Genomic DNA, 27,282 nt, shown 5'->3' with positions numbered 1-27,282 from the left:
CCCACAGCCTATTTGAACATTTTGCAGCTTTGTCTATACGTGGCGGCTCTTTGTATACTTTGTGTATGGCATGCAAAACAAAGACTTTCACTGTGATATGACACGTGATTATAAAGTATCATTCATTCATTATTAAATTTAAGTGAAATTAAAGGACAATTAAAGTCAAATGAATGAGGATACACTAAAATGAGTATATTCCTACATCTGTAGAGATAAAGACATGGGACAACTTGACAAGAGGTGGCACAATGTGGTTATGTACTTTGGAAGGAAGAATGACAAAGCATATTATTCAGAATTGGAGAGGATATTTCCCCACCGGTGTTAACTAGAATGAGGTTATCTAGAATGCTTCAGAATGACATTGCAATGTTAGAAAGATGCAAGGAGGAATTTCATCAGAGAGGTTTGAAAATCTTTGCAATACACAGCACTAGAGAGCTGAGGAGGGCATAATTTAATATGTAGGGAACATCAAGAGATATGAAGAGAAAGTAGTAAAGTGATACTGAGGTCAAGATTGTTTTAGCCACAACCTAATGAAAAGTGAAGCAGGCTCAGGGGTCTGACTGGCCCACTCCAGCACCTGTTTCTTCTATTCTCATCCAGTAGAATATATATAAAAAGGAGGGATGTGCATTTGTGCATTTGGCATCAATTAACTTCCTGTGTGTGTAGTGGTGACATTCCTTGAAAGCCTTTCAATTTCTTGGCAGTAAAGTTACTCAATAAGGAATTCAATGTTTCAAGGTCAGTTTATTGTCACATGTGCCAATTGAGGTACAGTGAAACTTGATAGCCATACTAAAAATACAAGACAACATAAAAGTTAACATAAACATCAACCACAGCGGATTCCCCACATTCCACACTGTGATGGAAGGCAATAAAGTCTAATCTTCTTCCCTCTTTATTCTCCCACGGTCGGGGGGGTCGAACCATCTGCGGTCAGGGCGATCGAAGCTCCGAATTGGACATTGATTCACAATAGGCATGGTAAGCAAGGTTGGAAATGACGCAAAGATGTGTGTTGTTGATAGTACAGAGGGAAGACTTTGATTACATAGCAAGATTGACGTGTTGATGAGAAAGGGAGATGGGTGGACAGATATTAAACCAGAAAAATGTGAGATGATGTACTTTGCACAAAAGGCAGTGACTGAGAAAGAGAGTTCCCATTCTACAAGTCCTTGAAGGCAGCAGCACAGGTCGATAAGGTGGATGATAAAGCACCTGAGATGCCTGCCTTCATTAGCTGGAGGCACAGAATATAGTAGCAGGGTGTTTACAGTACAACTATAAGATATTAATTAAACCACAGATGGTGTTTTGATAAAAGGTCTACAACGTGAACATTTAACTTTGTTTCTTGCTCCCTTGATTCAACCTGATCTACTGATCACTTTCAAATTTTCAGTTTTTAATCACAGCTCCAGGGAATGAATGAACCTCTGGAAGTCTTTGCCCCCGAGGGTGGTGGAGGCTAGATAATTTAAAGTGCAGATAGATAAATATTTGAATTATCAAGGAATTAATGGTTATGGGGAGCTGCTGAAAAGAATGAATGCCAGCATAGATCCACCAGGAGATTCAGCAGGTCGCTGAACACACTATCAAACTTCTACAGGTGCACAGCAGGGGTGCATAGGGACTGGTTCCATCATAATTTAGTTGAGTAACTCAATTCTCCAACAATGGAGGTGGTTGCAGAAAGTCTGCAGACGGAGGTGGACACTGTCAGGTCCATCATGGCTATTGAGCTCAACACCATCAATGGGATCAACAGGAACTGCTGCTCGAAGAAGGCAGCTAATATCATCAAATCTTCACATCATCCTGACCATGCCCTCATCTCATTGCTACCAACCGGAAGAAGTACTGACGCCCGACAACCGTTACCTCTACAGTCACGAACAGTTTCTTCCCAATAACCATCAGGCTCACGAACCACACTGCATAAATGTAACGATATCCCTACCTCAGCAACAACTACTATAGACTTTGTATATGTTGCACCATGTACATTGGCTTGCACTATTACAGCCTGATTATCAAGTAATAACTGATTATTATTATTCTATTATTGTATCTTTATTTGTATTTTTGCATTGTGCTATAAATGTGCCTATAAAGGGGTGGGCAAGAGCTGGTAAATGATAGGTGGATCCAGATAAGAAGATATGCTCCCCCACCTGCTTCATCTGGCTATCACTTGCTAGCTCTTGCCTCACTCCTTCCTCTCACTTCTTTCGACCAGCGATCTCCTTTTACTCCATAAGTCTGAGGCAGGTTCTCAACCTGAAAGTCATCTGGCCACTTTTCTCCACATGTGCCTCAGAGCTCCTCCGGCAGTTAGTTTTTTTACTGGGATGTAGCCTGGGATGGCTTGAGATGAGACTGGATAGACTGGGATTATTTTCTTTGGAGGGCAGAAGGTTAAGTGAGAACATGAAAAGGGGTATGGTATGGATAATCAAGAATGCACAGTTTCAAGTAAAGAGGAAAGAGGGATCTGAGGAAAGGTTTCTCACTGAAAGAGGTTGAAATCTAGAACGTTCTGTCTGAGGAGGATGGTACTTTAATTGGAGCAGTATTTAGGGGACTGCAGAATGTTATCGGCCGATTCTGGGAAAAGGGATGAGTACAGACAGATCCCCGATGACCTTGAAGGACCTGTTTCCGTGCTTTCTACTTCTAACAATTATAGCAAAAGAACTGGATGGCCAGCACTGTAATTAAGTTACACAACTGCAGATACAGAAGCCTGGATCAACAATCCATAATCATGACCTACAAGCCGATTAGCGATGGGGTTTCGATTCAATTAACATATTTTAAGTTAAAAAAATGCACGAGTAATAATAACTATATTGTAAAAACGTCTGGTTCATTTAGTCTTCCTGGGGTGGAAGCATGCCATCCTCATCAAGTCAATTCCAAGTGTGATTCTAGACCTACAGTAATGTTAAAATCTAGGATGAATTGATGGGAATGTGGAAAGAGTAAAATGCGAATGTAAATAGATGGTTGATGGTAGGCACGGACTTTGTGGGCTGAAGGGTCTGTTTCTGTGCTGCGATTATAAATCTTAAATGGATAAGAAAGATGCGCCTTCTGATGTGCTCTGGCAGTAAAATAAAACTGGATGAGCCACCTGGCAGAAAAAATGGATAGGAAAGAAGCTCCGAGTTACAGGGTAAGAGAGTCATACAGCATGGAAACAGGCCATTCGGCCCAACTTGCCCATGCTGAAGAAGATGCCTCATCTACTCTTGTTCCACCTGCCCGCGCTTGGCCCATATCCCTCTAAGCCTTTCCTATCCGTGTACCTGTTGAAATGTCTTTTGAATGTACCTGCTTCAACTACACCTCTGGTATCTTGTTGCATATACCCACCACCCTCTGTGAACAAAGTTGTCAGGTACCTATTAAATCTTTCACCTTAAACCCATGTCCTTTTGTTCTTGATTCCCCTACTCTGGGTAAATGACTCCATCCATGTACTCCATCTATCCTCCTCATGTACTGATAGAGCTCTACAATATCACCCCAATTAACCTACAAACCTGCCAACCTGCAGGATATGGGAGGAACCGGAGAACCTGGAAGAAACTCACAGAGTCACAAATTACACACACACAGCACCCAGGGCCAGATCGAACCAGGGTCTCTGGCGCTGTTAGGCAGCAGCACTACCAGCTGAGCCATTGTGCCGCCATTACTGCCCTTCTCAAATTATGGTACAACATTAGCCACCATCTGGAAGATCCCACAGACGATGAGGGAGTTTGCCCCCACGTGGACCTGGGCCTTCTTGTCTATAAATAAACATCACGCAAGATCACCCTACCATTGGTATAGTCATTGTCAAACCGGTATCGTCCTTGACACCACAATACACATATAAAATCAAAATGTTATTTAAACAACCTCGCCAATGACATTCATGACCCTTTTGACTCTTCTAACTGCCCGCTTGAGTTCTTTCCTGCTTGCTTTATATTATTCAAAGGCCCTGCCGGATTTCATCTTCTAAATCTTACACTGGCTTTTCTCTTTTTGACAAAATTTACAACCTTTTTACTACATCTTTCTGCAACACCTCTGTGGCTTTGGTATCTTTCTACATGTGTTCCTATTCATGTGTTTTAAATGTGTACAAAGTTTCAAAAGGGTTCAAAACTATGATTAAGAATATCCAAGTTTTTACTGTTGGCAAATTATTATACGGCGATACTTCACTTACATGGAGAACAAGTGTGCTTCGGGTGACACGGTCAACAGGCTTATATAGAAGAGCTGCAAAAAGAGAAAACAACAATGTAATAAACAACAGCAAAGGTTCCAATTTCATACTGAAACATTTAAACAACTTCTCTCTCAATTCCCAGACCTGCCGATATTCTCCTTCACTTTATGCTTATTATTTCATAAAAAATACAAAAAAGCAACCATCGGGGAAAATGGGCCATGGAATAGTGGATGGGGTTTAACTCGGACGTCCGAAGTGTTGCATTTTGGTAAAGTAAACCAGGGCAGGAAGTACACCGTAAACGGTAGGGCCATGGTAGAACAGAAGGACCCAAGACTGGAGGGGTTGAGTTACAAGGAGAAAGTAGATAGGCTAAATATTTTTTGCATAAGAGCCATTCAAAAATATATATAATCATGAGAGGCAGAAATGAGGTGAATGGTTCAGGTAGGGGAATAAAGCCACAAAACATAAGTTTATGGTGAGAGGAGATAGATTTAAAAGGGAACTGAGGGGTATGTGTCTCACACAGAGGGTGGTGGGTATGTGGAACAAGGAAGCGTTTGGGGCAGGCCCATTTACAATTTTTAAAAGATATTTGGAGGTACGGAGAAAGAACAGATTCAAAGGGATAGGGGCCAAACTCAGGAAAATAGAGTCCAACAGCATGGAAACAGGATCTTTGGCCCAACTCATCCATGCCAACCATGATGCCCCATCTAAGCTAGTCATGTTTTGTCTGCATTAGGCCCAAATCCCTCTAAACTTTCCTATCCATGTACCCATCCAAGTGTTTTTTAAATTCTGTTATCGTAATAGGACTAGCTCGGGTGTCAACTTGGGGGGCGTGGGGGTGGGATGAGGGGTAACCGTGTGATTTTTGACAAATTCCCATCAAAAGTTATGAGTTCCGAGATGTCTCAACAGCCTTAAAAGTGGATAAATCAACAGGATGTGATGAACTGTATTCCAGGCTACAATGGTACACAAGAGAAGGATATTATGTTTCAGTTGTACAAGATCTTGGTGCTGTCCCATTTGTAGCACAGTACAGGTGCACAACCTTTTATCCGAAAGCCTTGGGACCAGACACTTTTCGTAATTCAGAATTTTTCGGTTTTCGGAATGGAAGATTTTTAGCGTAGATTTTAACAGCTAGCTCAGTGGTAGAGTGCTCGGCTCGTATCCGTAAGGTCGCGAGTTTGCGCCTCGATCCTGGCAGTTACTCGATCGCGAGTTTGAGTCTTCAATGTAGGTTTTTCTTGCAGAATAGGTGAGAATAGGGAGGGTTAGGCTGGGATCCTTCTCTGCGAGATGATCTTAGCGCGGGAGACAAGTGTAGGAGAGGTGTACTGACTGTGTGGGCAGAACTTTGGAAGTGATTGCCCACCATTCTCAAAAGCCGCTGTGTCTTCCTGTCCCTCCAACTCCAGAGGAATCCACTCCCCGATGGGCCGCTACGGCGACAAGTGGCAGTTCGCCCACAGCCCGAGCTGCGCCCCCTCATCCGCAACCCGGGTTCCTCTGGAGTTGGAGCGGGGCTGGGCTAGAGTTGTTGCTGGCTGTGAGTCTGTGGGATCTCCGTGCTTGCAGTAGGCCTGCGGGTCGGTGTCCCGATGAGGGGGCGCAGCTCGGGCTGTGGGCGAACTGCCACTTGTCGCTGTAGCGGCGCATCGGGGAGCGGCTTCTGGTGGTCCTGACGTCTCTCAGCTCCTGTCCAGGGGGACGGCCGGAGACGTCAGGACCAACAGGAACCCGCTCCCCGATGCGCCGCTACAGCGACAAGTGGCAGTTCGCGCACAGCCCGAGCTGCGCCCCCTCATCCGCACCCCGGGTTCCTCTGGAGTTGGAGCGGGGCTGGGCTAGAGTTGCTGCTGGCTGTGAGTCTCTGGGATCTCCGTGCTTGCAGTCGGTGTCCCGTTGGTCCTGACGTCTCCGGTCACCCCCCTGGAATGGAGCTGAGACTGGGAACTGTACCGCCCTTGCCCCCTCCCTCTGCAACTGCAAACAAGTCCAGAAATATCAGTTCCCAGTCTCAGCTCCTGTACAGGGGGGTCGCTGGAGACGTCACAGCCCGAGCCATCAGCTTCTGTCCCTACGGGGACAGCGGAGAGCGTGTTCCTCTGGAATTGGAGCGGGGCTGGGCCGCTGCTGGCTGTGGGTCTCTGGGATCTCCGTGCTTGCAGTGGGCCTGGGGGCCGGTGTCCCGTTGGTCCTGACGTCTCCGGTGATTGGCACTAGCTCCGACGTGAAGACAGTGCAAAGCCCCTGTGCCGGTGCAATGCGCGGGGAGCTGGAGAGGGGAGGGAAGGGGTCACACACATGGCCGGGAAGCAGAGGGGTGTAGGTGGGGTGAAACTGAAGGGAGCGACAATTTGCTGCTGCCCGCTGAGTTAAAAAAAGTTCCCACGCAAGACTCACGATACACTGTGTATCGTGAGTCTACCGTGGGAACTTTTTAACCTCAGCGGGCAGGCAGCAGCAGATTGTCAATTATTAACCCTCCCGCGCAATATACCCTCACCTTCTCTTTTATGAATGGGGCTTTAGTTCCCCTTTCTTCGAGGACCGACCGGAGGTTCTGCTGTCACCTCTGCGGGCCGCCCTCGGTGAACGTTTTCAAGGACCTTTCTTCAAGGACTGAAAAAATGTCGCTTTTCGGAGGTTTTCGTTATTTGGATCTTCGGATAAAAGGTTGTGCACCTGTATTGTGTTTCGTACTGGTCACCCTGCTTTCTGAAATAAGTCATTAAGCTGGTAAGAATAGAGAGGATTCATGAGGATATTGACAGGACTCAAGGGCCTGAACTCATAGATTGATCTCATAGAGGTGTAAAATCATGAGGGGTATAGATAGGGTGAATGCACAGAATCTTTTATTCAAGGTAATATTTAATCGGAACCGGATGAGAAACTTTTTCACTTAGAAGGTATCTGAAATGAGCAGCAAGAGGAGGTAGTTGAGACAAGTACTATTATAGCATTTAAGCTCGGACAGCATAAGAAAGGTTGAGAGGGATATGGACCAAACATGAGCAACAGGGACTAGTTTAGCTGGGGCATCTTGGTAGGCATGAATGAGTTGGGCCGAAGCGCCTGTTTTCATGCAGTATGACTCTAAATGCAAGTGCTCTTGCACAGATATTTGCAGCTTCTTCAGCCGCAAGTTCTGCATGGTGGCTAATGTTGTACCATCATTTATGAAAGGGCGGTAAGGGAAAGTGCCAGGATTAGATGTTCCACACCAGGGCATCAGAGATGTCCTCATTCTTCAGGGAACGGTGGTTCCCCTCTTCTACTATAGACGAGGCTCTCTCCAGGGTCTCTTCTATACCCCGTGACTCTGCTCTCACTTCTCATCCCCCCCACTCGTAACAAGGGCAGAGTCCCCCTTGTCCTCACCTTCCACCCTACCAGCCATCACATACAACAAATAATCTTCCAACATTTTGCCACCTCCAACGGGATCCCACCACTGGCCACATCTTCCCATCTCCTCCCCTGTCTGCTTTCCAGAGACCGCTCCCTCCTCCCTGGTCAATTCGTCCCTTCCCACCCAAACCACCCCCTCTCCTGACACTTTCCCTTGCAACCGCAGGAAATGCTACACTTGTCGCTTTACCTCCCCCCTTGACTGCATTCAAGAACCCAAGCATTCTTTCCAAGTGCGGCAGAGGTTCACCCGCACGTCCTCCAACCTCATCTATTGCATCTGCTGCTCTAGGTATCAGCTGCTCTACATCGGTGAGACCAAGCATAGGCTTTGCGATCGCTTCGAGCAACACCTCCGCTTGATTTGCATTAACCTACGTGATCTCCCGGTGGCTCAGCACTTCAACTCCCTCTCCCATTCCGAATATGACCTTTCTGTCCTGGGCCTCATCCATGGCCAGAGTGAGGACCGCCGTAAATTGGAGGAGCAGCACCTCATATTTTGCTTGGACAGTTTGCACCCCAGCGGTATGAACATTGACTTCTCTAATTTCAGGTAGTCCCTGCTTTCTCCTCCCCTTCTAAGCTCTCCCTCAGCCCATTGTCTCCGCCTCTTCCTTTCTTTCTCCCCCCCCCCCCCCCCCCCCCCCCTCACATCAGTCTAAAGGGTCTCAACCCGAAACGTTGCCTATTTCCTTTGCTCCATAGGTGCTGCCTCACCCGCTGAGTTTCTCCAGCATTTCTGTCTACCTTCTCTATTGGAGTTTTAAAAGACAAGGGAACTGATAGATTCCCGGATGCTTCCAAAGCAAAAAAATCAAGTGTGATGTAACTTTCAAAGTAGTAAACCACTTGTTCTTCTTTGACAATCAGGAATGTCCTACCTTCGAGAGAGTTCTTTGTGTTCTGATCTTTTACGTCTTTTGTATTCCTGATCTTTAAATTCTGAAATAGAAAGTAAGGCCACATTAAATGGGTCACACCTGTGAACATGTAGAGGGTTGATACTTGAACAATGACAACTCCAAATGTAAGCATTAACAGTGGGGACACAAGAGACCACAAATGCTGAAATCTGGGTGCTGTCTGTGGAGTTTGAACATTCTCCCTGTGACTGCATCTGTTTCCTCTGACATTCCAAAGACATGCAGGTTTGTAGGTTAATTAGCCTCCGTAAATTGCCCCAAGTAGGTAATAAGCAAAAGCAGGATAACATAGCACTAGTGAATGGGTGATTGATGGTCGTCGTGGACGTTTCCACACTGTATCTATAAACTAAACTCTGAATCAGGACAGTGGAGAGGGAAGATGGCCAGTCTAAAGAGGAGAGGAGGGAGGTTGAGGCGGGCCAGTAGGTAATAGCAACGTTGATGGAGCAGGTGGGTAGGGGCAGCATGTGGATGCAGAGCTAGAGGGTGATAAGCAGGAACACAAAGGCTTGCCAGTGATGGAAGCTGATAAGTAAGGATGATGACAATGGGAGCAATGAAGGGCAGAGAGAACCAGACAGGGAAAGAAATCCAGTGGCTGAAATTATATGGGTAGAAGGTGGTTGCAACCAGGAAGGAGAAGGATGAAAATGGGTGATGCGGGGCTGGATGGTGGGAAGTAAATGGGCTCTACAAACCGGGCAGAATCTCTAGTTTGCGTTAGGCCTTATCCTCCCAGTGGAGAAGGCTGAGGATAAACAGAATGGTGTGGGAAGAGAAAGGGAGTTGAAATGGCAAGACAACTGGGAGCTTGAGATGGCCATTTCGGACAGCACTATAAATTGGTCGCCTAGTCTAGCACTTGGTCTCGGCAGTGCAGAAGAGGGCACGTCAGGGGGCAGAACAGTTGCGCAGCTGGTAGAGCTGTGGCCTCACAACAGAGGTCCAAGTTTGATCCTGACCTCATTTGTGTGGAGTTTTCATGTTTTCCATGTGAATGAGGTTTCCTCTGGGTGCTCTGGTTTCCTCCCACATCCCAAAAACATGCAGGTTTGGAGGCCTCTATAAAAATTGCCCCAAGTCTGTCAGGAGTGGATGAGAATTTGTGCAAACGGGTGATCAATTGTCAGTGTGGACTCAGTGGGCCAAAGGGCTTTTTTCCATGCTGCATCTCTAAACGAAGACTGCTTGGGTCCTTGAAGTAGCACTAAATAACAAAGTTGGAGATTCGCTGATCACTTGGCCCTTATCTCACTCCTCTCCCTCACCTCTTTGTACTAGTTATCTCTTCTCTACCTTTTTCATCCTTTTGGTTTTAATACACACTAGTTCTATGTTATCCCACTTTCACATCTACTCCCTATACACACACTAGAGACAATTTACAGAGGTCAATTAACCTATAAACCGCACATCTTTGGGATGTGGGAGAAAACTGGAACACCCAGACGAAACCCACGTGGTCACAGGAAGAATGTGCACACAGACAGAACCCAAGGTGGAGAGAGAAACATTCAATATCTTAGCTCACGGGTCCTTCACCAAAAGTGGAAAAATGAGAAAACATGTCTCAGCTGCAAAGGGTCATGGTTGGAGATTACAGAGGGAATGTTCTGTAATAGGATATTGACCAAATTGGTCAGGATTATTCATTTAAAATTTGGAGATAGAAGTGACAAAAAAAAAACCCAGAAACTTACCTCCACATCTGTGGAGAGGGGACAAAGGACGGTTATTTAAAGTTGTTGAATTCAGTATTGTTCTGAGAATTGTAACATGCTTGTATGCAAAGTTCCTTGAGTTTACATTGGGCATTGTAGGCGTAACATCATCGCCTGTAGACAGAGTCTTGAGTTGGCACAGTGGCACAGCAGTAAAGTTGCTGACTTACAGCGCCAGAGACCTGGGTGTGATCCTGACTACAGATGCTGTCTGTGCTGAGTTTGAGCGTTCTCCCTGTGACCATGTGGGTTTTCTCCAGGTGCTCCTCCCACATTCCAAATACATGCAGGTTTGAACATTCATTGTCCTCTGTAAATTGTCCCAAGTGTCTAGGATAGAACTAGTGTATGGGTGATCATTGGTCGGCACGTACTCGGTGAGCCAAACAACCCGCTTCCACTCGGTATCTCTAAACTAATATAACTAAAGTCAGAATAGAAGAGAGAATTAAAGTGGCAAGCAATTACAATATCCATGCCCTGAGTCCATCCGCCTTATCTGTCAAACCTCTTGCTTTAAAATGAGTACGCTTCAATCCAATAGTCCTTCTTCACTCCCTGCCGTGCTCTGGCCTATTCTGATCACTGACTATAGAATCAATCATATCAAGTCGATCATATTGTGTGAGTATTTGATAGTGAGAAGGCTGTGGGATTAATGTTATAGACTGCTTTTCTAAAGGACTTGTAAAGATGAGAAAGACAACCATTTAATTCTGTGCTAAACATTTTACTCTCATCTCAAGAAACAACTTTATTTGCATGTGTACATAGTTTCATTTGTATATTTATCAAGTAATTAGTTGAAATACCTCTGATATTTCAGAAAATTGTGTGTTAGCTTGACAGCATTTTTCTGCTGTCTCTACGGCGACTTCGTAGTTATCGACAAAAGCTCGATACACGCCAAGCTGGCTGGCCTGCAATAAATAAGCAATAATTAATAAATCAGCTGCTTTTGCTTTCACAATGTGTCAGTCAGAAAATAGAATGTAATGTAATTATTGACAATTCAAAACACTTGCCGATCAATGGATCGCTTTTGAAATAAATTACTTCTGCTCTGTTGGGAAATGTGGTGGCTAAAGTATATTTAGATACTATATTTAGATTATGAACACAATCCCACAGATGGAAAAGGTGAATGAATGAACTGTTACCCGTCTTGGTATTAGTAGAGGAATGTTGCCTGAGAACACAGAGGGAAGTCTCTCAGAAAGAGAAATGTGATTTTTAAATGTTGATCTAAATTAATCAGCTTAGTTTTTTCCCCCCGCAAATGATGAAATCTCCAGCAATACAGCATTGGTCATCGCTGGAGAGGGGCGGATGATGACATCCTTCTGTGGATTTCTGAATTCATTATTGAAATCGTCGAAATGATTATTATTGCCCACCTGGTCAAAGCAGTGAAAATCAAAGTGTTTAGTACTAGACTAATTCTCACCTGGGATGATGATTACCAAATAACTCATTATTCAACAAGTTATTGTTATAGATCTAGCCACATCCATTTGAAATATTGCATCCTCTTGAAAATAATTAAAAATTGGGTCTTTGATTGGTTTGATAGACAGCGATATAAACCTTTTAAGGGGGATGGGGTGGTGGGGTATGAACATGCTTGGAGTACAGGAGGATGAGGGGTAATCTTATAGAGGTGTATAAAATCATGAGGAATAAATCATGCACAGAATCAACATGTTCACAGAATTTAAATTATTTCCACATTTTCCAGGTTACATGATAATAATTTCCCATGTTCCACACTAGAACAAATCAACCACAATAAAAACAGATGTTTCATATGTGTGTTACGTTCAATCAAGACTATATTAGAGTGGGCAACAGAAAAAGACTAAAAAAATATACACAGGCAAGTAAATGAAGGCAGAGGAAATGGAACATATTAACAAATCTAACGCAACACTCATCCTGCAAGGATAAAATGGTGGGATTTAATCGTTGTACTTGGAATAGTTGCTACAGTGTTTTTTTTTTCAATTAAGCCTCTGCTAATACTTTAAAACATTTTTATTTTCTCTGGACGCAGTGCAAATCCCAGCAGTTACCAGTGTGGACTGAAACAATGATATAAACGAGACAGTGTGATTATAAATTCTTCACGCTGGAAATCATGATCTACCAAATGACAATACAACAAATTCTCCAGATTTCAATAGTTCAGGCTACTGACAATGAGAGGTGGAAGTTAAATATTTTAAAGTATTACTTTTTTCCATGTGAGGCATTAAACTTCATTCACATACACGGTGGTGGTAAGTTTTTCAGTTTAAGTTAAGTGTTCAATTTTGGTCACCCTAGGATCGGAAAGATTTGTGAGCATGTAATCGGTAGTAAGGGAATCGCAATGCCAGCATTTATTTTGAGAGGACTAGAATACAAAAACAGGGACGTAATGCTGAGGCTCTAGAAGGAGTTGGTCAGACTGCATTTGGAGAATTGTGAGCAATTCGGGGCCTCATATCTGAGGAAGGATGTGCTGGCACTGCAGAGGGTCCAGAGGAGGTTTACAAGAATGATCCCAGGAATGAGTGGGTTAATATATGAGCTTTTGACAGCACTGGTCCTCTATTCGCTGGAGTTTATAAGGATGATGGGTACCTCATTGAAATTTACCGAATAGTGAAAGACCTGGATAGAGTGGATGTGGAGGGGATGTTTCCACTAGCGGGAGAGTCTAGGACCAGAGATCATAGCCTCAAAATTAAAGGATGTTTCTTTAGGAAGGAAGATGAGGTGGAAGTTCTTTAGGCAGTGGGTGGTGAGTCTGTGGAATTAATTGCCACAGAAGGCTGTGGAGGCCAAATCAATGGCTATTTTTAAGGCAGAGATAGATAGATTTTTGATTAGTGCAGGTGTCAGGGGTTATGGGGAGAAGACAGAAGAATGGGGTTAAGATTGAGAAAAATAAATCAGTCATGATTGAATGGCGGAGTAGACTTGATGGGCCGAATGGCCTAATTCTTCTCCTATCACTTATGAAATTAACTGTTGTCAGGGGAAGGTTAGGTAGGCCAGGACTTGCAGAGCATATGAGATATGGGGTAATCTATAGTTACATGAAGTCATGAAGGGAATAGAAAGGGTGAATGCACAGAGTCTTTTATCCAGAGTTGGGGAATTAAGAACCAGAGGAGCTAGGTTTAAGTGTTGATGTGCAGAGAGTGCAAATTTGTTGCTTCCTCAATGTGGTGACACAGGTAGATAGTTTACTGAAAAGGACATCTGGTACGCATACCTTCGTAAGTCAAGTCATTGAGTGTAACGGTGGGTGTCATATTACAGCTATATAATCTTTAGTTGGACTGCACTTGAGTATTGTGTACAATTCTGGTCACTACCCTACAGGAATTGGTAGCAATAGAGTGCAGAAGAGATTCACCAGGATGTTGCTTGGAGTGGAGGGCTGTAGTTATAAGGAAAGATTGGATAGGCTGGATTTATTCTAATTGAACCTAAGAGGCCGAGTGGGTTCCATATAATACAATATTCCAGCTGTGACCTGAACAAAATTTTATAATTTTACTCAGAGATCTCCCTGTTCTTATAATCGGCTCCTGTTGATGAAGGCAAGCATCCCACGTGCCATCTTCACCATGCTAACCACTTCAGAGATCTTTAGATTTGTATATGGTTATACAGTTATTAAAAATTACAGTGGGATCTTGATCAGTCGGGCAAGTGGGCTGAGGAATGGTTAAAGAAGCCTAATGCAGAAAAGTGCAAGGTGTCTTTTGGGAAGTTGAACCTGGGCAAGATCTTCACAGTGATTGGCAGGACTCTGGGAAGTGTTGCAGAGCAGAGGGTTCCAGGAGTGCAGACACATAGTTCCTTGAAAGTGATGTCACGGGTAGATCGGATGGTCAAGAAAGCTCTCGGCTCAGGGTATTGAGTACAGAAGTTGGGATGTTATGTTACAGTTGTACAAGACATTGGTGAGATCACATTTGGAGTATTGTGGTCAGTTTTGGTCACCCTGCTATAGGAAAGATATTAAGTTGTACACTATAAACATTTTATTTTTAATGTATCTTTATTATTTGTATTTTTTATTTTTAATGTATCTTTATTATTTGTATTTATTATGTTCTTGTATTATGTTCTATTACAGAGGCACGACAGATTGATATGCTCCACTGCCCACTCCAAACACCACTTGAGATAGATGACTCTAATGAAATGGGGAAAGACACTACATTAATGCACACGATACACTGAACCATCAGGTTTGATGCTGCTTCTGCAAATTTCCATTTCTGTTCATTCTTTAAAACCTCTGAAGACAATGTGTCCAGTTTGAGGGTATTCGCTGGCACAATGTACAGACATTAAAAAAAAAGTGTAGAACATGATTTGAATTTGATCATTTACTGTCATGTCAACGACCCTATTGGTTTACTTAAATCACAAGGCCTCAATAACCTGAGAATGACAAGTACCAATAAGGCATAGTCAGTTAAAACTTATTGAACAAATAATTTATTTATTTGCCTCTTACTCCACACTTTGAGATTTATAATAGATAAAAATCACATGCGGTTAAAGTGCACATTGTCAGATTTTATTAAAGGCCACTTTTATTCATTTTGGTTTCACCATGTAGAAATTACGGCTGTGTTTATACATAGTCCCCCCCATTTCAGGGCATCATGTTCGGGACACATGGCTTCACAGGCATTTGTGATTGCTCAGTTGTGTTTAATTGCCTCCTTAATGCAGGTATAAGAGAGATCTCAGCACCGAGTCTTTCCTCCAGTCTTTCCATCACCTTTGGAAACTTTTATTGCTGTTTATCAACACGAGGACCAAAGATATGCCAATGGAAGTCAAAGAAGCCATAATGAGAGTGAGAAACAAGAATAAAACTGTTAGAGACATCAGCCAAACCTTAGGCTTACCATAACTTTGCCAGGAAGTACTAAAATAGCAACCACAGTTCTGGACAAAGATCTTGTGTGCAGATGAGATGAAGATTCACTTATATCAGAGTGATGGCTAGAGCAAAGTATGGAGGAGAGAAGGAACTGCCCAAGATCCAAAGCATACCACCTCATCTGTGAAACAGCGGTGGGGGTGTTATGGCCTGGGCATGTATGGCTACTGAAGGTACTGGCTCACTTATCTTCATTGATGATACCACTGCTGATGGCAGTAGCATAATGAATTCTGAAGTGTATAGACGCATCCTATATCTGATCAAGTTCAAACAAATGCCTCAAAACTCATTGGCCAGCAGTTCATTCTACAGCAAGACAATGATCCCAGACATACTGCTAAAGCAACAAAGGAGTTTTTCAAAGCTAAAAAATGAGTGGCCAAGTCAATCACCCGATCTGAACCTAATTGAGCATGCCTTTTACACCCTAATGCAAATAAACTGGCCAGAGGAAGCAGCCAATTAATGTGCAAAATTAGAGCACATGATATTGGGGGTAGGGTATGGACATCGATAGAGAACTAGTTGGCAGACAGGAAGCAAAGATTAGGAATTAACAGGTCCTTTTCAGAATGGCAGGCAGTGACAAGTGAGGTGCAACAAGGCTCGGTGCTGGGACCCCAGTTATTTACAATATACAGTGCCCTCCATAATGTTTGGGACAGACCCGTTATATGCATTTTCCTTGGATTTCACACTATCCTTGATTTCCCACATTAGCCACAGTTGAGCCACCTTCCCAGTTTTAATTTTTTGCCGGACAGGGATTTTTGGAGTTCTTCTATGCGGTCTTTAAATCTTTCCCAATACATATCCACCGTCAACCCTTAAGTATAATTTGCCAGTCTACCCTAGCCAATTCCCGTCTCATATCTTCAGAGTCTCCTTTCTTTAAGTTCAGGACCTAGTCTCTGAATTAACCGTGTCACTTTCCACACTGATGCAGAATTCCACCAAATTATGCTCACTGTTGACCAAGAGGTTTTGCACAACAAGATCGCTAACTAATCCTTCCTCATTACACAATATCCAGTCTAGGATGGCCTGTTCTCTAGTCGGTTCTTCTACATGTTGGTTTAAAAAAACATCCTGTATGCATTCCAGGAAATCCTCCTCCTCAGCACTGCTACCAATTTGGTTGGCCCAATCTATATGTGGATTAAAGTCACCCATGATAACTGCTGTACCTTTGCTACATGCATCCCTAATTTCCTGCTTGATGCTATCCCCAACCTCCCTACTGCTGCTTGGTGGTCCGTCTACAACTCCAATAAGCGTTTTCTGCCCTTGGCTATTTCGCAGTTCTACCCATACCGATTCTACAACCTCCAAGCTAATGTCTCTCCTTGCTATTGCAATAATCTCCACTTTAACCAGTAATGACACCCCATCTCCTCTTCATTTCTGTCTATCCTTCCTGAATATCAAATACCCCTGCATATATAGGTACATTCTCACCACATTCACCTTGTCAAGGCCCCTTAGGGTCTTAATGTTTCATTCAACACATTCTTCTAAAATCCAGTTGATATGAGCCTAGGAGACACAAGGAACTGCAGTTGCTGGAAACCTTAGTAAAATACAAAGTGCTGAAGTAACTCAGCTGGTCAGACATTGCCTGATCCATTGAGTTAGTCCAGCACTTTGTAATATGAGCTTAATCCATGCAATCATTCCTCATAAGATAGATAACCCACCCATTTAACGTATCAGTTCAATAAACCATACTGCTTCCAATGCATACACCCTTGGATTAAAATACATTAGCTATAAGGAGATTTTGAACTAAATTTGATTGTTATCTCAGGAGCGTCACAAGTTGATGTGCAATCTCAAAGAAGTTTATAAAATTCTAAGAGGCACACATAGATAGTCAGTGGTCGATAGTCAAGAGTCTTTACCCAAGATGTCTAATACTTGAGGTGATGGGGAAAGTTTAAAGAAGATTTGCGAGATCCACTATATATTGCTGACAGGAGAGTAGATGGAAGCAGATACAAGCAATAAGAAAGACATGAACAGACAGGGAACAGAACTATACGAACCATGTGCAGATGGGATTTATTTAGATTGGCATCATGATCAGTGCAGACATGGTGGGCAGAAGGGTCTGGTTCCTATGATGTACTATTTCATGTTCTATTAACATTGTTACTTAAAGCTTTTCACTGTACCTCAGTACACGTGACAATAAACTAAACTAAACTGTACGAACACTGACCAGGACTCCAAACGTGGTCTCACTAGATAACCGAAGCATGGACTCCCTACTTTTGTATTCAATTCCCCAGCAATAAACAACAACACTATGTTAACCTTTCTAACTGCATGCTATACCTACACAATAACTTATTGTGAATCATGCACGAGGACAGACAGATCCCACTGCATCCACAGCTCTGTAATCTCTCACAATTCAGGATAATATGCTTCTTTAATGAACATATGAAACGATGCACTATGCCTGGGCATTCTAGCTCCCAACTGTCTGTGTATGTTTCAATATTTCCTGACAGATTTCTTTACGGAAATGGAAAATATGCATGATCAATAATTAACATAATTCCTACAATATTTGCAATACGTCTCAAATCTCTCATTACTTACAACTGTGATTCAAAACATAAATTTCAAATACTCTTTATAGATTCATTCAATCTGCATGTTATGAATAGCAGTCCATGGTAAAAATGGTTTATTTAATTGAATAAACACTAAGTTGTTTATTAATTCAAGCCAACAACCTTTTGTTGACAGGGAAGCAAAAGTGGCCATAACATTATGGTTCATATAACCTATCACAGATATTAGAAAACGCTTAGGTAGACAAAAATGCTGGAGAAACTCAGCGGGTGAGGCAGCATCTATGGAGCAAAGGAAACGCTTAGATTATATTAGTTTCTAATTTAGATATCCATCTAAGCAGTGCAAAGCTCCACAAATGTTTTGATATCACAGGTCAAGCCTCATAAATTTGTTGAAAATGTTTGAGCTAAAAAAAAAAATGGCAACCCGTCAAAATCAAATTTGTATAACATACATACATCTTTTAGAGCAATTATGTAGTTGAGGCTAATAAAGTTTACCAGTTTTTGAAAAAGATCTCCAACACATTGATGGTGACTCCATTGCTGAACCCTGGGTAACAGGCCATCATAGAATTCCTTGTGTATTTCATAAAGCTCAGGAACCTTGAAGAAGATGGTCTCTATTTGTTGGTTGGTGAGAACGGGTTGAGATGTAGTGGCAGCTGCTTTGAGAGGCTTCATAGGCTACAAGATAAAGGATAAATTGTCGGCTTTCGTACTAATAAACTTGTGGGCAACAATCGTTCAAACCAAAGATAGACACAAATTGCTGGAATAATTCAGCGGTTCAGGCAGCATTTCTGGAGAAAAGGAATAGGTGATATTTCTGGTCAAGACTGTTCTTCAGACTGAGAGTCAAGGGAGAGGGAAACTACAGGTATGAAAAGGTACAGAATAAGTCAGAGCCAGCCAGACCAAAACGTCACCTATTCCTTTTCTCAAGAGATGGTGCCTGACCCGCTGAGTAACTCCAGCATTTTGTGTCTATCTTTGGTGTAAATGAGCACCTGCAGTTCTATCCTACATAAAACTTTCAAAAATATAGAAACATTAACAATAAAATGCAGGATGCAAACAGCAGCAAAGGTGATCAGGAAAGTAATTCAATTTTAAGAGAATCTCTTATACTGTGATTGTATTTTCTAATGTTGATTTAAAAAAAATATTCCAGCTACTATAATCATTGCTTTGAATAGTAAAAAAGTTAAAATATTACAAACGTCAAACAAAAATTCCACCATAGTCAGATTTAAAGCTTTGAAAGATGAGAGTAGTTTGCTCAACCCTCCCCAACCACCTCTCCCTGACACCTAGCACTTCTCCCTGCAACTGCAAGAGGCACAACACCAGTTCTAACACATCCTTCCTCACTACCATTGAAGTACCTACAAAGCCCTTCCAGGTGAGGCAAAGATTCACGCGCACCTCCAACCTCATCTATGCTCCCAATGTGGCCGTCTCACCATTGACAAGGCAGCCGACTAGGCAACCGATTTGCAGAGCATCCCCGCAGTGGCCATCCCAGGCTCCCACTTGAATGATATTTCACTTTCCCTTCCCCTTCCACACTGACCTGCGGCTCAAAGCTAACTAGAGGAATGGCGCCTCATATTTGACTGGGTAATCTATAATAAATACAACAATGAACATTGTACTTTCTAATTTTAGGTAACACTGCCTTGCAGTGAGTTTCCCTCATTCCCCACCCCCTCCACTATCTCTCCCTCCATCTGATCCTCCTCCAGTCCTCCCATTTTTGCCCCCTCCCCCCACCTGTTCCAGTTGCATCTTTCATTCATCTCTCCCCTAATGGTTCTTTTCTATCATCACCATCCTTATGTACCACAGATTCCAGTACTGGTAGCATTCTGTTCCCAATTATTACCCTCCAGCCTGAAGTCTGACAAAGGGACCCGACTCAAAACATCTATCTCACAAATCCATTCCTTACCGACCTGGTTCCATCTGCCCATTATCTTTCACACGTTCTCAGTCCATCAATCACCACTTCTCACCACTCTCCCTCTCCTCTTTCTAATGGATATTGGCTTTCTCTCCTCTCCATCTTAATCCTCATGCAGGGGTTGGACCCAAAATGTCAATAATTCCTTTCCCTTCCATGTAACAACTTGTCACTAAACACCTCCAAGACCAAGGAGCTGATTATTGACTTCAGGAGGTCCCATAATGGAGAATACGCCCCAATCTCCATTTACAGGGAAAGTGTGGAGAGAGTGTCCAGCTTTAAGTTTCTGGGCACTCACATTTCGGAGGATCTCACATGGTCCACCAACACCGCTGCGCTGGTCAAGAAGGCACAGCAACGATTGTTCTTCCCGAGGACATTAAAAAAGACTGGTCTGCCCCAACAGCTGCTGACAACCTTCTACCGCTGCACCACAGAGAGCATATTAACATATGGCATCTCTGTGTGGTATCTCAGCTGCACGGAGGCGGAGAGGAGAGCTCTTCAGCGCGTCGTCCACAGAGCGCAGAGGATTATTGCGACACAGCTACCAGCCTTGGAGGGCATCTACCACACACGGTGCCTCAGGAAGGCCGTCAGCAACCATAAAGACTCCTCACACCCTTGCAACGGACTGTTCGAACTACTTCCCTCCGGCAGACATTAGAAGGCCTCATACGCCCAAACCTCCAGACTCAGAAACAGCTTTATTCCCAGAGCTATATCGGCTCTGAACCGGCCCTGCTGAGTGCCCCCCATCCCCCCTGGACTGTCTCCCTCGGATGGTCACGTCACACAGCTTATTTATTTATTTTACTTTTCTTTTACATCGGTTGGAAGCTGCATACTAAATCTCGTTGCACTGATGTGCAATGACAATAAAATATATTATTATTATTATTAGATGTTGCTCGACCCACAGAGTTCCTCCAGCAGATTTTTTGTTGCTCTAAATTCCTGCATCTGTGATCATTTACGTCTCTCATTCCTACTTAACTGGACTATATTGCGTGGTTGAGTGAATATCAAGTGGATTAGTTTTGTAGAAAAAGAGCACACCATACATACCAATAAAAGAGCCTTCAAGTGATTCAAGTAAGTTTCCTCGCTGGCTAGGATTCCAGAAAGAACCCATTTTCGCATCTCCAACCCTTTTTCCAAATCAGGTTCACTCTATAAGAAAATTAAAATGTCAATTCTCCAAAGCCCTGTGTATATAAAAATAGTTAATTTCATCTTCACAAAGTCAAGATTATAACCTGATAAAATTGCCACAACAAATAAATATATTTGTTATGTCCTCATTATTCAGGGAACGGGGGTTCCCCTCCTCCACCATAAATAAGGCTCGCACCAGGGTCTCTTCCATACCCCGCAACACTGCTCTCTCTCCCCATCCCCCCACTCGCAACAAGGGCCGAGTCCCCCTAGTCCTCACCTTCCACCCCACCAGCCGTCACATACAAAAAGTAATCCTCCGTCAGTTTCGCCACCTCCAACGTGACCCCACCACTCACCACATCTTCCCATCTCCCCCCATATCTGCCTTCCACAAAGACTGCTCCCTCCATAACTCCCTTGTCAATTCTTCCCTTCCCTCTCGTACCACCCCCTCCCCGGGCAATTTCCCTTGCAACCGCAAGAGATGCAACACTTGTCCCTTTACCTCCCCCCTCGACTCCGTTCAAGGACCCAAGCAATCGTTCCAGGTGCAACAGAGGTTTACCTGCATCTCTTCCAACCTCATCTATTGCGTCCGCTGCTCTAGATGTCAGCAGATCTATATCGGTGAGACCAAGCGGAGGTTGGGCGATCGTTTCGCCGAACACCTCCGCTCGGTCCGCAATAACCAAGCTGACCTCCCAGTGGCTCAGCACTTCAACTCCCCCTCCCACTCCGTCTACGACCTCTCTGTCCTGGGTCTCCTCCATGGCCACAGCGAGCAGCATCGGAAATTGGAGGAACAGCACCTCATATTCCGTTTGGGGAGTCTGCATCCTGGAGGCATGAACATCGAATTCTCCCAATTTTGTTAGTCCTTGCTGTCTCCTCCCCTTCCTCAGTCCCCCTGCTGTCTCCTCCCATCCCCCAGCCTTCGGGCTCCTCCTCCTTTTTCCTTTCTTGTCCCCGCCCACCCCGCCCAGTTAGGGTATTAAGTTTATACTTAATACCCTAACTGATGTAGGCTAATGGACCAAAAGCTTTCTTGATGATTCTACCTGTGACAATACTTTCAGTGAACTATGTACTTGCATTGTGAAGGGTTCTGCCATTCACATCTGTCCTGGTTTGACATCTCAAAATGCAACACCTCGTACTTCACTGCATTAAACTCCATTAACCATTCCTCAGTACACATGCCCACTGATCAATATCCTGCTGTAATGGAGACAATTCAAAGCCATTTCATTTTCTTTTGCAATTTATGAATCCAGTTACTTTCATCATGCATATTACCAATGCGTGAACTTTTGCTATATATACAGCTTTGTCTGTCCTGATAACTCCACAATGCAGCACCACTGGAATTGTAATCTATGCCTATGTAAAAGCATTTTTACAAAGCTGTGTAACTCGCAATAACTCAAATTACAATTAGAACTTCTTCACATCCTTTCATTCTTGTCTGTGTACAGAGGCAGGATATATTGATTCACGATAGATCAACTCACTGATTTACTGGACTCCAAAGATCCAGATGATACAGTGTCCCTGCTGCCTCGACTTTTCGAACTGAGCTGCGGTGATGAGGAAGGTGAATCATCTATGTAGGGCATGGTTTCCCGGTTCCTGGTCGGATCTTCCCCAATCCGATCCGCATCATAGGAATAGGTTGGTGGCATATTGTTGTAGATTGTTTCTAGAAAATAAGGAAGCAGCAAACAGCCAAACATCAATGCAAAGGGAGATAATACAGCTTGTGGCATATTGTTGTAGAGTGTTTCTAGAGAATTAGTAAATACTAAACAGCCTAATGTCAATGCAATGGGAGATACGACAATTAGTGCACAGCACACACTGGATTTTTATGAAACACACCGGCTTTATGAAGACCGCTATCATGGACTCTGCCCTTGTTCCAAGTGGGGGGGGGGGATGGGAAGAGAGAGCAGTGTTGCGGGGTATTGAAGCCAATGAATGAAGCCTCATTCTTCAGGGAACGGGGGTTCCCCTCCGCTACTATAGATGAGGCTCTCACCAGGGTCTCTTCAATACCCTGCAACACTGCTCTCTTTCCCCATCCCCCCACTCGGAACAAGGGCAGAATCCCCCTAGTCCTCACCTTCCACCCCACTAGCCGTCAAATACAACAAATAGTCCTCCGTCATTTTCGCCACCTCCAACGTGACCCCACCACTCGCCACATCTTCCCATCTCCCCCCGTCTGGCTTCGGAAAGACCGCTCCCTCCGTAACTCCCAAAAATTAATGTGCCCTTTAATGGGGGGGGGGGGGGGACTATGTATAAACACTGCTGTAATTTCTACAGGGTGAAACCAAACTGCATAAAAATGGTCTTTATTAAAATCTGGCAATGTGTACTTCAACCACATGTGATTTTTTTTCTATTATGAATCTCAAATTGTGGAGTACAGAGGCAAATAACTAAAAACAGGGTCTTAGTCCCAAACATTATGGAGGACACTGCACATTGAAGCAAGTTGCGGTGGAGTTTTCCGTTTTCTGGAACTGTATGTTCTTCATCATGTTACCCGAGCCAAAGCAAATTTGAAATATCAACTCTAAGTCGGGCCTTGTCGGAAGATGTGGCAATTTGGCCTCATTTGACTTTCAGTAATCAAAAGCAGTAAGTCATGAATATACTCTGCCAAATCAAGAGTTTATTTTGAAGGGTGGACACAAAGTGCTAGAGTAGCTCAGTGAGTCAGGTAGCATCTCTGGGAATATGGATAGGTGACGTTTCTGGTCAGCATCCTTCTTCAGACTGATTGTGATGGGGGAGGAACTTTAGGGGGGGGGGGGGGGGGGGTGGGGGTGGGAGGGAAGAAAGGACGCAGGAAAAAGAGAAGGGAAAGGGCGAAGTCTGGCAGGTAAGAGGCCGACACAGGTGAGGCGAGGTTTTTGACAGGCTAGATACAAAATGCTGGAGTAACAGTGGGACAGGCAGCATCTCTGGAGAGACGGAATGGTTGATGTTTCGGGTCGAGGCCCTTCTTCAGACTGGTGTCAAGGGAGTGGGTTACATAGATAAGTGTATAGATAAGGAAGTGTAAGGTGTGAAAACAGGGCCGAGGGAATGAAGATCAAGGAAAATGTAGAATAGATCATTGTTAGTTGGGAGAAGGTAACAAAAATGCAACAGAGATAAAATAAAACAGAAGGGTTTCGGCCCGAAACGTTGCCTATTTCCTTCGCTCCATAGATGCTGCTGCACCCGCTGAGTTTCTCCAGCTTTTTTGTGTAACCTTCGATTCTCCAGCATCTGCAGTTCCCTCTTAAACAGAGATAAAATGTAGTCTGAGACAGTGATAGTCAGAAAACTGGGAAGAGGGAGAGTGTGGAGAGGGAAAGCAAGGGCTACTTGAAGTTAGAGAAGTCAATGTTCATACCACTGGGGTGTAAACTGCACAAGCAAAATATGATGTGCTGTTCCTCCAATTTGTGCTGGGCCTCACTCTGACAATGGAGGAGGCCCAGAACAGAAAGGTCAATGTGGGAATGGGAGGGATAGTTAAAGATTTGAGCAACCGGGAGATCAGGTAGGTTTGGGTGGACTGAGCGGAGGCGTTCAGCTAAACAATCGCCGAGCCTGCGCTTGGTCTCACCAGCCCCATTCTTTGGAAAGTGAACCAAAATGTCACACGTGACCAGATGTCAGCACATAAAGTAATACATTAAATAATTCTTGTAAGAGATTAATCTTATTCATTGTTATTTTCCTACCTACAGCACTATAATGCATGTCTGTTAAAGATATGAACATTCTAGCTTTTTCAAATTCAGAGTTTGAAAGATAAAACTGAGTTTTTAAAAAACGCTTCCGTGTGAGGTCACACACGTGACCAGTCATATTTGACCTCTGACCCTAAACAAATATTGTCAGCATAACATAAAAATGTCACTTGATAAACTTTGAAAAAAAATATGAATCATGTACACAGTACAACAATACACTTGTAATGCTTTCAGAATTAGAAGAGATGTATTCCACAGTTTTTCTGGTCGAGAGGAGAGGTGGGGGGGGGGGAGAAAGAGGAGGAGAGGTGGGGGGGGGGGGGGGAGAGGAGAGGGGGGGGGGGAGAAAGAGGAGAGGTGGGGGGGGGGGGCGAGAGGAGAGGTGGGGGGGGGGGGGAGAGGAGAGGTGGGGGGGGGGGGGGAGAGGAGAGGGGGGGGGGGGGAGAAGAGAGGAGGGGGGGGGGAGAGAGAGGGGAGAGGGGGGGGGGAGAGGAGAGGGGAGGGGGGGGGAGAGGAGAGGGAGGGGGGAGGGAGAGGCGAGAGAGGGGGGGGGGGGAGGGGAGAGAGGAGAGGTGGGGGGGGGAGAGGGAGAGGGGGAGGGGGGGAGAGGGGAGTGGGGGGGGGAGAGAGAGGAGAGGGGGGGGGGGGGAGAGAGAGGAGAGGTGGAGGGGGGGAGAGAGAGGAGAGGTGGGGGGGGAGAGAGAGGAGAGGGGGGGGGGAGAGAGAGGAGAGGTGGGGGGGGGAGAGGAGGCGGGGGGGGGAGAGAGGAGAGGGGGGGGAGAGAGAGGGAGAGGTGGGGGGGGAGAGGAGAGGGGGGGGGGGGAGAGAGAGGAGGTGGGGGGGAGGAGAGAGGAGAGGTGGGGGGGGGAGAGGAGAGGGGGGGGGAGAGAGGAGAGGTGGGGGGGGAGAGGAGAGGTGGGGGGGGGAGAGGGGAGGGGGGGGGGAGAGGAGGAGGGGAGGGAGAGGGAGGGGAGGAGAGTGGGGAGAGGAGAGGAGGGGTGGGGGAGAGAGAGGAGAGGTGGGGGGGGGAGAGGAGAGGTGGGGGGGGGGGAGAGGAGAGGGGGGGGGGGGAGGGGAGGGGGGGGGAGAGGAGAGGGGGGGGGGGGGGGGGGGGGGGGGGGGGGGGGGGGGCGGGGGAGGGGGGGGGGGGGGGGGGGGGGGGTTCACGTGGTTTGGGGGTGGGGGGGGGGGGGAGGGAGAGGTGGGGGGGGGGGGAGAGGAGAGGTGGGGGGGGGAGAGGAGAGGTGGGGGGGGAGAGGAGAGGTGGGGGGGGAGAGGAGAGGTGGAGGGGGGGGGGGAGGGGAGGAGAGGGGGGGAGAGGGAGGAAGAGAGGGGAGGAGGGAGAGGAGAGGGGGGGGGGGGGAGAGGAGAGGTGGGGGGGGAGAGGAGAGGTGGGGGGGGAGAGGAGAGGGGGGGGGGGGGAGAGGAGAGGTGGGGGGGGAGGAGAGGAGGTGGGGGGGGAGAGGAGAGGGGGGGGGGGAGAGGAGAGGTGGGGGGGGAGAGGAGAGGTGGGGGGGGGAGAGGAGAGGGAGGGGGGGGGAGAGGAGAGGTGGGGGGGGAGAGGAGAGGTGGGGGGGGAGAGGAGAGGTGGGGGGGGGGAGAGGAGAGGTGGGGGGGGGAGAGGAGAGGTGGGGGGGGGAGAGGAGAGGGGGGGGGGGGAGGAGAGGTGGAGGGGGGGGGAGAGGAGAGGTGGGGGGGGGGAGAGGAGAGGTGGGGGGGGAGGAGGAGGGGGGGGGGGGGGGAGGAGAGGTGGGGGGGGAGAGGAGAGGTGGGGGGGGAGAGGAGAGGTGGGGGGGGAGAGGAGAGGTGGGGGGGGAGAGGAGAGGTGGGGGGGGGAGAGGTGGGGGGGGAGAGGAGGGGGGGGAGGGGAGAGGAGGGGGGGGGGAGAGGAGAGGTGGGGGGGGAGAGGAGAGGGGGGGGGGGGGAGAGGAGAGGTGGGGGGGGGAGAGGAGAGGAGGGGGGGGGGGGGGAGAGCAGGGGGGAGGAGCAGGGAGAGGGAGGGAGTGGGAGAGGAGGGGGAGGGGAGAGGAGGAGGGGGGGGGGGAGAGCATATGGGGGGAGAGGAGAGGTGGGGGGGGGGGGAGGAGAGGAGGGGGGGGAGAGGAGAGGTGGGGGGGGGGAGGAGAGGTGGGGGGGGAGGAGAGGTGGGGGGGGGGGAGGAGAGGTGAGGGGGGGGGGAGGAGAGGTGGGGGGGGGGAGGGAGAGGGGGGGGGGGGGGGGAGGAGAGGAGAGAGGGTGGAGGGGGAAAGGGAGAGAAGTGGGGGGCAAGAAATAGTGGATTATTTCCCCAAAAATTGAGCTAAAAAAACGATGAAAAGGGAAATGGACGACTAAGATATTTATAGGTAGAAATTATCAAAAAATCTCCCTCTAATATTTTCCAAGAATGGGAGTGGCTGAAAACAAAGTGGTGGAGCATTGTACAAGATGAGAAAACATGCCCTTTGGGCGCTCGTCCAAAAATATTTATAACACCAGAAATGATCGTGGAAAATAATAAATCGTTGTTTGCTAG

At 45.9% G+C, this 27,282-nt stretch overlaps 1 protein-coding gene across 1 annotated transcript in view; it reads right to left on the bottom strand.

Annotated features, from left to right (window-relative positions):
• Positions 1–27,282, bottom strand: part of si:dkey-91m11.5 (PH_BCR_vertebrate and RhoGAP_Bcr domain-containing protein) — an 81,431-nt gene that overhangs the window by 41,867 nt on the left and 12,282 nt on the right. The window contains exons 2-7 of the mRNA XM_055655902.1: positions 22,524–22,711; positions 20,920–21,024; positions 18,384–18,569; positions 11,150–11,257; positions 8,572–8,632; positions 4,250–4,302 (exon numbers count right to left, since the gene is read on the bottom strand). Of these exons, the coding sequence (XP_055511877.1) occupies positions 4,250–4,302; positions 8,572–8,632; positions 11,150–11,257; positions 18,384–18,569; positions 20,920–21,024; positions 22,524–22,711 (701 nt within the window). The remainder of the gene's footprint in view (positions 1–4,249; positions 4,303–8,571; positions 8,633–11,149; positions 11,258–18,383; positions 18,570–20,919; positions 21,025–22,523; positions 22,712–27,282) is intronic.

The sequence above is a fragment of the Leucoraja erinacea genome, chromosome 25, assembly GCF_028641065.1.
Source record: "Leucoraja erinacea ecotype New England chromosome 25, Leri_hhj_1, whole genome shotgun sequence".
In the NCBI taxonomy this organism is placed as follows: domain Eukaryota; kingdom Metazoa; phylum Chordata; class Chondrichthyes; order Rajiformes; family Rajidae; genus Leucoraja; species Leucoraja erinaceus.
The sequence above is the reverse complement of the archived record's forward strand: the minus strand, read 5'-3'. Positions and strand labels throughout refer to the sequence as shown.